General features: G+C 36.2%; 1 protein-coding gene across 2 annotated transcripts in view; it reads left to right on the top strand.

Annotated features, from left to right (window-relative positions):
- The first annotated feature begins 400 nt into the window (after positions 1–400).
- LOC123245594 (myosin-3) overlaps positions 401–11,226 on the top strand; it is a 35,401-nt gene continuing 24,575 nt past the window's right edge. For both annotated transcript variants that reach the window (XM_044674542.1, XM_044674541.1), the window contains exons 1-8: positions 401–604; positions 1,503–1,646; positions 4,751–4,907; positions 5,686–5,713; positions 6,164–6,272; positions 7,521–7,613; positions 8,307–8,370; positions 8,451–8,549. In XM_044674542.1, the coding sequence (XP_044530477.1) occupies positions 401–604; positions 1,503–1,646; positions 4,751–4,907; positions 5,686–5,713; positions 6,164–6,272; positions 7,521–7,613; positions 8,307–8,370; positions 8,451–8,549 (898 nt within the window). The remainder of the gene's footprint in view (positions 605–1,502; positions 1,647–4,750; positions 4,908–5,685; positions 5,714–6,163; positions 6,273–7,520; positions 7,614–8,306; positions 8,371–8,450; positions 8,550–11,226) is intronic.

Below are 11,226 nucleotides of genomic sequence, written 5' to 3'. Positions count from 1 at the left end.
TGAGGTTTAGTAACTCTTCTAAGATTAGGAGCCTAAAAGTGATAATCCACCTCAGATTCCTTAAGCCCTTATAGATGTGCGAAGCAATAATTATAATTCCCAAGTTCCAGATAGTGGTGAAAATAGCTCACCTGAACTTGGAGGGACTGTTGTTAATAAGAATTGTCTTGGTTCTGGGGTACTCAGTCTTGGAGCCTGAAGGGTGGGAGAATGGAGACCTTTAATAAAACCACCCGAGTCTGCCATGGTAAAAGAGTTAGTGCCTGCCACTCTTTAGGTTGTCAATGTTGCTTTGTAGCTGCTAAAGAGAAAAAGCTCCAAAAATCACTATTTTCCTAGTGGGATCCAGATCCATGGATGATCAAATTGACGTTAATGTGCTTGCTTTCTAGTTGGCACCATGAGTAGTGATGCTGAGATGGAAGTGTTCGGCATAGCTGCTCCTTTCCTCCGTAAGTCAGAAAAGGAGCGGATAGAAGCTCAAAATCAGCCATTTGATGCTAAAACCTACTGCTTTGTGGCTGATGCAAAGGAAGAATATGCCAAAGGAAGAATCAAGAGTTCCCAAGATGGGAAGGTAACAGTGGAAACTGAAGATAACAGGGTAAGCACTGTCTTATTAAATCCTTATAACAAACTTCTCAGCTTGGCATTATTATTTCCACCTAACAAAAAAGAAAAATGAAGCCTAAGAAATAACTTAAATGGCTGCATTGTTCACTTAACCTTACAAGGCTGTTGCAAGGAAAGTGTTTTGTAAATTTTATGATGCTGTATAAATGTGAGTTATTATTATTCACCTATAACCTTTTATACATGTTATCTCAATTTCTCCCAGGGTGATAAAGTAATATTCAATTGCTATATAAGCATATTGAATGGAAGTATAGGTGGTAAATTGGACAGCTACTGTACAGGGTCGCTCTGGGAATCATGCTGATGATTGTGGCCTGAATCACAGGTACCAAGGGGACCTTCCCCTTTATACTCTGGACTCTGTCTCATGAATAGACATAGACCTCATGAATGAGGGTTATCGTGTTTTCTCCTTGAAGACAAAAAAGCCCAGATCAACCCTTTGAGCTAGGTGGTAATCTAAACAAGTGGTATGGAAGCAAAGGAGCCCTGTGGAGATGGTACTGGGTTTGGAGTTAGAAGAACTAGTTTCAACATTAACCTTTGAAGTTTACTACCTGTATGACTCCTTTGGCAAGCTGCTTAATCTTGCTGGGCCCAAGTTTTATCATCTATAAAATAAAATAGTCAGACTAGATGGTTGCTGATATCTCTTCTAGCTCAAGATTATGATTCCTACTCCAACTACTCCACCGGACCTCTGTTTTCCAGTGACCCTAATCTATGGAGTCCCAGAAGTCAGTAGTTTCACAGCATGATGAAATAGAATAAGGGCCACAAGGATATGTGAGTTTCTTAACTCAGCCTTTGTCAAGGTGCACAAAGAAAATGTTGGCTAATAATCCTGATTTTCTTCCTTTCTGCAGACACTGGTTGTTAAACCAGAAGATGTGTACTCAATGAACCCTCCTAAGTTTGATAAGATTGAAGACATGGCAATGCTGACACATCTGAATGAGCCAGCTGTCCTCTATAACCTCAAGGATCGTTATACTTCCTGGATGATCTATGTCAGTAACCTTTTGGTCAATTCTGGGATTGTTCCTTTAGGTGTCTTATATTTCCATGAAATACCATGGGCTATAATTAGGAACAGGGGAATGGTGTGTGTACATGTGTGGATGGTATTTGAAAGATAAAAATGGAAACTAGAGAAAGGAAAAAAGTATGGGTTGTAAAAGAAAGGAAAGGTTAGCATGAGAGAAATTAAAGAGTATTGAAGAAGAAAATGAAAAGCAGGTAAAGGCAAAAATGAAGAGAGATCAAAAGAAGAATGAGGGAAGGAGATGCCAAGTAAATATTCCTTCTCACAAAGTTTGGTAAAGGTAGTCAGACCCATCACCTAAGGTTATCCCAAGCTCTAATAGGCTTTGTAATGGTTTCTGTATTCGTGCTTCATATAATTAGATCTGATGATTGTGGCTGATTGAAAAATAGAATTGAGATCCCTAAAGATAAAGGAAACTCTTTCTTAGATGGAGTCCAGCAAAGGCTATCTTAGTGGGGACTTGTTCACAGAATTGATTCATTAATTACTTAAAAATCACTTTAGTAGGGGCAGCTGGGTAGCTCAGTGGATTGAGAGTCAGGCCTAGAGATGGGAGGTCCTAGGTTCAAATCCGGCCTCAGACACTTCCCAGCTCTGTGACCCTGGGCAAGTCACTTGACCCCCATTGCCCACCCTTACCACTCTTCCACCTATGAGCCAATACACAGAAGTTAAGGGTTTAAAAATTTTTTTAAAATTACTTTAGTAGTTCAAAAAATCATATCATTTGGGGTAGCTCCCTCTACCAATGAAAATCACAACATTTCTTTGTATCATAGCCAACCTGGTTAGTTATAAGCCTGTCCAAATTTAGGTGGGGTGGTCCTCAGAAAAAGTCTATCATCAAAAACTTTCCAACTTGCTATAAAGTACTCGTACTGTACTATTCCATGTTCATTTTCATGCCATCATAATAAAGAGGAATTTTAGTTTTAGATAATATTATGAAAAATGAAGGGAGTTGATATTACTATACTATGACCAAGAAAAAAAGATTAGCTCAGTGATGAAAATTTAAAGCCCTAGTCTCTGAACTGTAAAGCTATCATTTCAAAGAGTTGTATTAGTTGATTAGTTATAAAAACAGATCTCTGATAGATTAGTTATAAAACAAACAGATCTCTAGGACAGTTGCCTCCTTCATCTCCCTTTATAAGTCTATAGTTTACCATGTCTAAGAAAACATTTCATTTCCTTGAGGCCAGGGGGAAGGAAGCTGTTTAACTATAACTAATAAAGGATAAGAGTAATCCTTGGGCTAAGGTAAATATTTTCTTTTGGTATTACAAAATTATAAATAGCTCGAATTACCTCTCCTCAGTTTGGGCACATGCTTTTTAATACAACTTATAGCAGGGGTCGGCAATGTATGGCTCTTTTGAGGGCCAGATATGGCTCTTTCTGCAGGAGCCATAAAGTCAGTTTTTTTTCAGGGGCAGGAGCACACACTGTGAGCACTGTACGGCTCTCATGAAATTACATTTTAAAAAATGTGGCGTTTATGGATCTCACGGCCAAAAAGGTTGCCGACCCCTGACTTATAGTAAATAAATATCTGAACGTTCACTCTGAAAAAACTTCCTGAAGTTTAGGGCTTTCTGAATTGTGCACTGGACAACAAACTATGTCTGGAGGAAAGACAGGGGCCTCACAAAGTGGTTCTAGTGCATGGGTGGAGCCTCTCACTTGATTGATTAATTCAGAAACCTTCCTTGCATTTTCACTGGAAATCCCTACACAATCATTTAGTTGCTCTTGTTTTCTAGATTTACAATGACATTAATAGCAGCAGAGATGCCATGAGCTTTGGAATAATTTCAAAAGTTTGGGAGGACTCCCTCAAAAGTACCTCAAAAGTAGCAAATAAATATATTTAAATTTTTTAAAATTACAGTGCAAAGAATAAAAACAAACCATGGGGTTAAAGGCATAGATTCTGCCATCAAGGCTTACCTTCTTGCCATTTTATAGATTAGAAATCTGTTTATCTTGAGTCAGAGTTTTAATGAATTAAGAGATCCAAGCAAGGACTCAAAGACTTCTAACTCTTATTATATTGATGAGATCACTGAGTTGAGTCATGGGTATAGTATGTCGTAGAGGAAAAACACTAGTTTTGTACTCACAGGACTTGGGTTCAAATTTTACCTCCAAAACTTGGACATTGGACAGGTCACTTAATCTTGGGCCTCGGTTTCTTTATCTGTAAAATAAAGGGGTCTAGTTTGATAGCCTTTGAGCTCCCTCCTGGTTCTAGATTACTAATCTTATGATCCTCTGATAAAGGAGTATGAATATCAAATAAGATAATATTTGTGAAGCACTTGACATTGTCTAGCATGAAGTAGGTGCTCTATAAATGCTTATCACAAAGGGCAGTTAGGTAGCACAGTGGATAGAGAGCCAAGCTTGGATTCAAGAGGACCTGGGTTCAAATCTGGCCTCAGATACTTCCTAGCTATGTGACCCTGTGCAGGACACTTAACACCAATTGCCTAGCACTTGCCACTTTTCTGTAATAGAACTGATACTAAGCCAGAAGGTAAAGGTTTAAAAAAATGCTTATTCCATTCCTTTCCATGCCAGGAAATACAATCTAATAGATATGAGTGTCAGATAAGAAGTTTTTTTTCACTGTTCAATTGTGTCTGTGATCCTCTGTCCATGATGTTCATGAGGTTTTCTTGCAAATATATGAAGTGATTTTCCATTTCGTTCTCCAATGTATTAAATGAAGCAAACAGAGGGTAATTGACTTGCCCAGGGTCACACAGCCAGTAAGTGTCTGTGGAAAGATTTGAACTTAAGGCTTCCTGACTTCAGACCCAGGGGTCTATCCACCTAGCTAACTCTCTTTCTCTCTCTCCTTAAGATAAGGAGTTAGGCTATATCAAATTGAAAAGGCCACACATTTAAGTCTGTAAGTTGTAGATATAATTCATTCTACTTTTTTCTCTTAGAGGGCTATTTTAAAGTTAAACTCAAAACATATGTAAAGTCTTTATTGGGTTTTAAGAGAAAAGGTGTATAGAAATCCTGATTATAGTGTATTTTTTTTCCTTTCAGACCTATTCTGGCCTCTTCTGTGTCACTGTCAACCCTTATAAGTGGCTACCAGTGTATAACCCAGAGGTGGTGAATGCCTACCGAGGCAAAAAGCGCCAGGAGGCTCCTCCCCACATCTTCTCCATCTCTGACAATGCCTATCAGTTCATGCTGACCGGTATGTTTCAGATAAGGAAGCTTGGTGCAGTAGAAAGAATATAAGAAGAGCAGTCAGGGCCCTGGGTTCTAGTTTTGCCTTTTCCAATAACTAGTTATGTGGCCTGAGGGGATGTCACCTCCCACCTTTGGGCTTTGGTCTCTGTCTATGTAAAATGGAAGGATCTTGATGAACTCTAAGATCTGAAATGTAATAGGAGTATTGGATTTGAAGTCTGAGCTGTAGTTCCAAATCCTGGCCCTGCCCCTAGTTATCTTTGTGACTTTGGCAAGTCACTTACCTTCCTGGCTTTGGTTTCCTTTTCCTTTAAAACATACTTTATATACATTTACATATGTATATATTCTCTTCCCCACTAGAATGTAAATTTACTGAAGGCAGAGGTTATTTCATTTTTGACTTTGTATCAGCAGTACAAACAAATAGTAGATGCATATTGATTGATTGATTGATATATTTAAAAAGATGATTTCTAAGGCCTAGGCTACCAAAGCAAGAATTTTAGGCTAATTTCCCTTACCTATTCTTAACTTCAAAATAGACCAATGAGAGTCCAGGATTTCTTGGAACATCAATGGATTTGCTTGTGATAATATGCCTATTTAGAATTTTCAGTGCCAAATGCTTCCGGCAGTATGATTGAATAACAGAACTAAGGCAATGAAAAGTTAAAAGGTGATTAAGTTAGAACAGCCACAGTGCTGGTGAGATGCAAATTAGAAGAGATGAGAACCTATATAGCTCTTTTGGTAATGATTACTATGCTTTCTGTTGACAGATAGGGAAAACCAGTCAATTCTGATCACGTAAGTATCGAAATCATTTCTGCTTTAAGTGAATATGGGCCTTTTTTTTTAATGTAGAAAGCAAATGTATCATATACTATGGCATGCTAATTTTTAAATAAATAGTGTGTGGGGTGGTAGAGGGTAGAAATTTCATATATATCTCTATATCTGTGTCTGTATGTATGTGTGGAAGTGAGAGTAGGGCATTGGTGGAGTGACAAATGAGGCTTGAGAAATCTACATTAAGCTGTACTTTGCTGAACTAAATGTATTTCCATACAAGTATTTACCTTAAGCTTTGTAATTCAGGCCAGATCATGTATGAATGTGATAAAGAGATGGCCATGTCAACTCTGTCAGATGCTAACAAAGCAGATTAGACACAATATCTCCTGTTAAAGCCATCCTAGTGAACAGATCTATCAATTGTATTTTCTTTTTTTGTCCCCATCTTATTGTCCTGGGTAGTGGAGAATCTGGTGCAGGAAAGACTGTTAACACCAAAAGGGTTATCCAGTACTTTGCAACAATTGCTGCTACTGGAGACCTTGCCAAGAAAAAGGAAGGCAAGATGAAGGTAGGATGATTTCCTACATGAAAGAATGAAGAATGAAATCTGAATATAAGATGCTATAGTTTTACAGTTTTACTTTTATGAGAAGGGTTACAACTTTGCATCTTCCTCTACAATCAGTAGATCATGTTCTATTTTTCCTCATTGAAAATCTGTCTTAGTTTCAGTTTGAAAGAAAAAGAGAGAATTTTTATGTAATAAAGAGAAGAAAACTACCTATATTAGTAGAGCAAGGATGAGAATCTCAAAGGAGGCAGCTTGATACATTAAAAAGAACACTAGCACTGGAGTTAGAATTTTGGTCAAAATTCCATCTCTGTTGATTTTTATCTAGGTGATTTTTACCTAGATATACGTAGTATGCCATTTAAATTCCCTAGAGTTCAGTTCTCTTATCTGTAAAATGAGAGTAGGTTATGATGGATGGCCTCTGAAGTCCCTTTCAATAAGGATCTATCTGGGGTTATAAGATTTAGAGCTGGAGGGGACCTTAGAAGTCATCTGACAAGAGGAGAAGAAACTTTCTCATATTTCTGACATGTGGTAGAATCAGAATTTGAACTTTTCTAGGTCCAAATTTAGAACTGTTTTGTCAACTTTTTTGGATTGTTTAACTTTACAACCAAAACTCTTCAATTTTTAAGACCCCAAAGCAATGCAGTAGAAATTATACTGTATTTGAAATCAGAGGTCCTGGTTTCAAGTCCTAGTTTTTTCAATTACTGTTTGGTCTTGAATAATTTGCTTATATTCTTCAGGAGTTGGTTTACTCATCTATAAAATAAAAGGGTTAAACTTGATGACCTCTAATGCTCTGATTCTATGAAAGACAGGGGGAAAAAAGTCCAATGCAAAAAAGATAGCTCTATAGCAATTCGCTTGGTAGAAATCTCTCAGATAGAACTGAACCAAATGGACAGAATTTAGAAATTTTTAGGTGTGCATTAAAATGATACCATTGGATAAAAATATTATGAGAACAATTTCATAATGATAATTAAATATAACAAAGAGCAAAATAATCTTAGGTATATGCCCCTAAATATTTGAATTTCAAATTAAGAAATAGCCTGAGAAGTTGCTAATCTCAAGAGCTGAGGATATATTCTAGGTTAGTGTAATAAATTTTTATCACAAATAACATGTTACATGCTTATTTTGTTCATGTAGTTTTTTAACTTGAGATATAAAGAAATCTTTCCCTTCTGTTTTATTTTATTTTATTCACTTATTTTTAAATTTTGGTGCCAGGGAACACTTGAAGACCAGATTATCAGTGCCAACCCCCTGCTGGAAGCCTTTGGTAATGCCAAGACTGTGAGGAATGACAACTCATCCCGTTTTGTAAGTCAGATTATTATGAGGATTGAGCAAATGGAAAGAGAGGTGCGATGTGAGAAATAACAGTCATTTTTGAGGAACAAAGTTGCCACCATCTTCATTCCAAAGATATAAATCATGATGGTTTAGAACTCTTAGGACTACTCTCAGCACAGGCAAAAATTGTAACACAGGCAAAGTTTATCGTTGGTGTTTTTCTCATCCACTTTTTTGTCTCTCTGGCAAGTGGTCAGCTTTGGGCATTTTCTAGTCCTGCTTGACTCACCATTAATTAACTAAAGAAAAAGTAAAGAAGTAAAAAGAAGAAAGGAGAATGAAAGACAGGAAACAGGAATGAATACATTTTTATATGCTTTATATTTATCTTCTTATTGGATATGTAAACTTATCAAGGGAAGGTACTGTTTCTTTGTGACTTTTAGAATAGCAGGGCCTAGTATAGTATATAATTAAGCACATAGTAGGTGCTTAATAAATGTTTGTTGAATTGAATCGAGGGAAGAAAATGAGAAGGGAAATATTTTCAATAAAAAAAAAGAAAAGAAAAAAGTTTTTGGATTATAAATTTGTATTCATTTTCTAAGTGGGCACTGTTTCCAAATGGGAAATGTTAGTACTCCAATCTGTCTTGTGAATTATATTTTTGTACAACTCTGGTTGACTGTGGCCAACTCTGGTTTCCCTTTGTTCTCATAGGGCAAGTTCATCCGAATTCACTTTGGAACCACTGGAAAGCTTGCTTCTGCAGATATTGAGACCTGTAAGTAAGTAACTAGGGTCAGATTGCAGCTCACACTGACAACGGGTAGTTTGACAAATAAATATGCATTTGTGTTATAGATTTGCTGGAAAAGTCAAGAGTTACCTTCCAGTTAAAGGCTGAAAGAAGCTACCATATCTTCTACCAGATTCTTTCAAATAAGAAGCCTGAACTCATTGGTAAGAAAAAGCTTTTATTTCAATGTCAAGCAAATTGGGATTTCTGGCTCCTACATATTTCAGACTTGGTTTGTAAGGTCAATCAAACCGCTTTGTCCATAAGTAGTCCTTTGCCTATACTTTGAAAGTCAATAGATTATAGGATCCAATGATCCTATAATTAATTAAGATTAAGAGCTGGAAGGAATCTTAAAAGCCATCTAGTCCAACCTCCTTGTTTTACAGATGAGCAATGAGGACCAGAGAGGGTAAGTGACTTGCCCAGAGTTACAGAGGTAAAACTAGGATTGGAATTTGGAGTTGTTTGACATCTCATCCTTTGCTTTTTCCACTGTATCCTTCCTTTATTTTGTGGCAATAGGGGCTATAACAAACTGATAGAGTCAGTGTATTTTGAGACTTATAAGGCAGAAAGTCTAAAACCATATTGTAAACCTCAGCACCTCTAGACAAGTCATCTAGGGCCTACCCTGAAGAAGTAATTTACTTATCTTTTATCACCACCTTGTGTCCTCACACATAATTTACTAATTTGGAAAAAGTCATTGTAATGCACTTTATTTGAAACACACATACATATATAATTCTGCGAATTACTTTCTTATTTATAACTTTTTTTCAACCAACTTATTTTTTCTACTTCCTACTTCTTCACCCAATTCAAGTCATTAATATTAAATTTTTTAGTAATTAAAGAAAAAAGAAAATCTTCACTTAAAAAGAAAAGTCATACTCATTAATCAATCAAAGCAAATTACCTCACTGGCTAAATCTAAAAAATATTTCCCATTTTGTCTTTTGAGTCTATCACCTTTTTGTCAGGAAGTGAGTAGCATGTTTCATCTTTGGTTCTCTTGAATTATTGTTTATCAGTATATTGATTATAATTCTAAAGTCATTTTTCTTGGTTCTGCTTGCTTCCCTCTGCATCAGTCATATGGGTCTTCCCAGTTTCCTCTAAAATTGTCCTTTTTGTTATATCTTACAATTCAATAATATTCCATTATATTCACAAACCAAAATGTATTTAGCCCTTTCCCAATAAGCAAGTACCCCCTTACTTTCTAGTCTTTTGATATTACAAAAAGAGCTGCTCTAAATATTCTTGTACATATGAAATATTTATTGTACATATGTGTCCCTTTCTTCTCTCTCAGGGCAATTTCCTTGGGTATGCATAGTTGAATGATTTTTATGGTATAACTCAGAATTTGCTTTCCAGAATGATTGAACCAATTCATAGATTTATTGATAGTGCATTCATGCCCTCTACAGGTAAAGACTGTCCTGTCTGTCTATTTCCTTCTGGATTTCTTTTTGTTCTTCTTCTATTTAGTTTTCTTTTTTCTAGTTACATGTGAAAAAATTTAACATTTGTTTTATAAAATTTCGAGTTCCAAATGATCTCCCTCTCTCCCTTCCCCACCCTTTAGGGGGCAAGAAATTTGATATAGATTATACCTATGTAATCATGCAAAACATAATTCCAAAATAGCCATATTGTGAAAGAAAGCAGAACAAAAAGAAAAAAACCAAGAAAAATAAAGTATGCTTCAATCTGCATTTAGACATCATCAGTTCTTTCTCAGGAGATGGACGACATTTTTCTTCATAAGTCCTCATGAATTGTCTTAGATCATAGTATTGCTAAATCATTTATAGTTGATCATTATATGATACTGCTATTATTATGTATAATGTTCTGGGTTTGCTCTGTACAGTTTTCAGAATGTTTTCGTGGTTCTGCTCCCCCACATTTTCTTTTAACCGTCCTTACTGCTCAACATTCTTCTCTTCTCCATTTCAATTCAAATTAAAATCCAAAAGAAAGAAAAATCCTTACAACAAATAAATGTAGTCAAACAAAAGAAATCTATATAGTGGCCATGTCCAAAACCATATGACTCTTTCTGTATCTTGAGTTCATTTTCTCTTTGTTGAAGTTGCAGGTTAACTCAAATTATCTAGCATGTGCCAGGATAAGCTCTGAATCCTCTAGACATTTTTGTTATTGTTATTCAGTTATTTTTAGTCACATCTGACTCTTCATAACCCCATTTGGAGTTTTCTTGGCAGAGATATTTGCCATTTTCTTTTTCACTGTAGACATTAGTCGTTGAATTGATCAGAGTTCTTAAGTCGTTCAGAGTTGTTTTCTTTTATAATGTTGTTGTCCTCATATAAATTTTTCTCTTGATTCTTCTCTTCATTCTGTATCAGTTCATACTATCTAGGATTCTTCGAATCCTTTTTTATGCCATTCCATTCTATTCTTATGCCATAACAGTTGAACCATTCCCCAATTGATGGGTGCCCCCATAGATTCTAGTTCTTTGTTTTTTTTCCCTACCCTTTTAATGCCTCATCAAAACTGGAACATTTGTTTTGCTTGTTCCTATTTCTCCTCAGTATTATCTGCTCTTTAATTCTCTCTACTCCATCTCTGATTGTTTCTCTATTGAATTTGATGTATTTCTGCCTTGAATTACTTTTTTCTGTATGTTTGAAGTATTTTTTTCTTTGACATGGGAGTTGTGGGCTTTGGTTGTGATCTAATGACTGACTATGGGATCCTTCTCTCCACTCCCCTTCCCCTCCTTTCCCCTTCCTTTTCCCTTTCCCTTTCCCCTTTCCTTTTTCCTTTTTCCTTTTCCCTTTCCTTTCCCTTTTTCTCCCC

Source organism: Gracilinanus agilis, chromosome 4, assembly GCF_016433145.1.
Source record: "Gracilinanus agilis isolate LMUSP501 chromosome 4, AgileGrace, whole genome shotgun sequence".
NCBI lineage: Eukaryota > Metazoa > Chordata > Mammalia > Didelphimorphia > Didelphidae > Gracilinanus > Gracilinanus agilis.
This window is presented reverse-complemented; position numbering and strand designations above follow the sequence as displayed.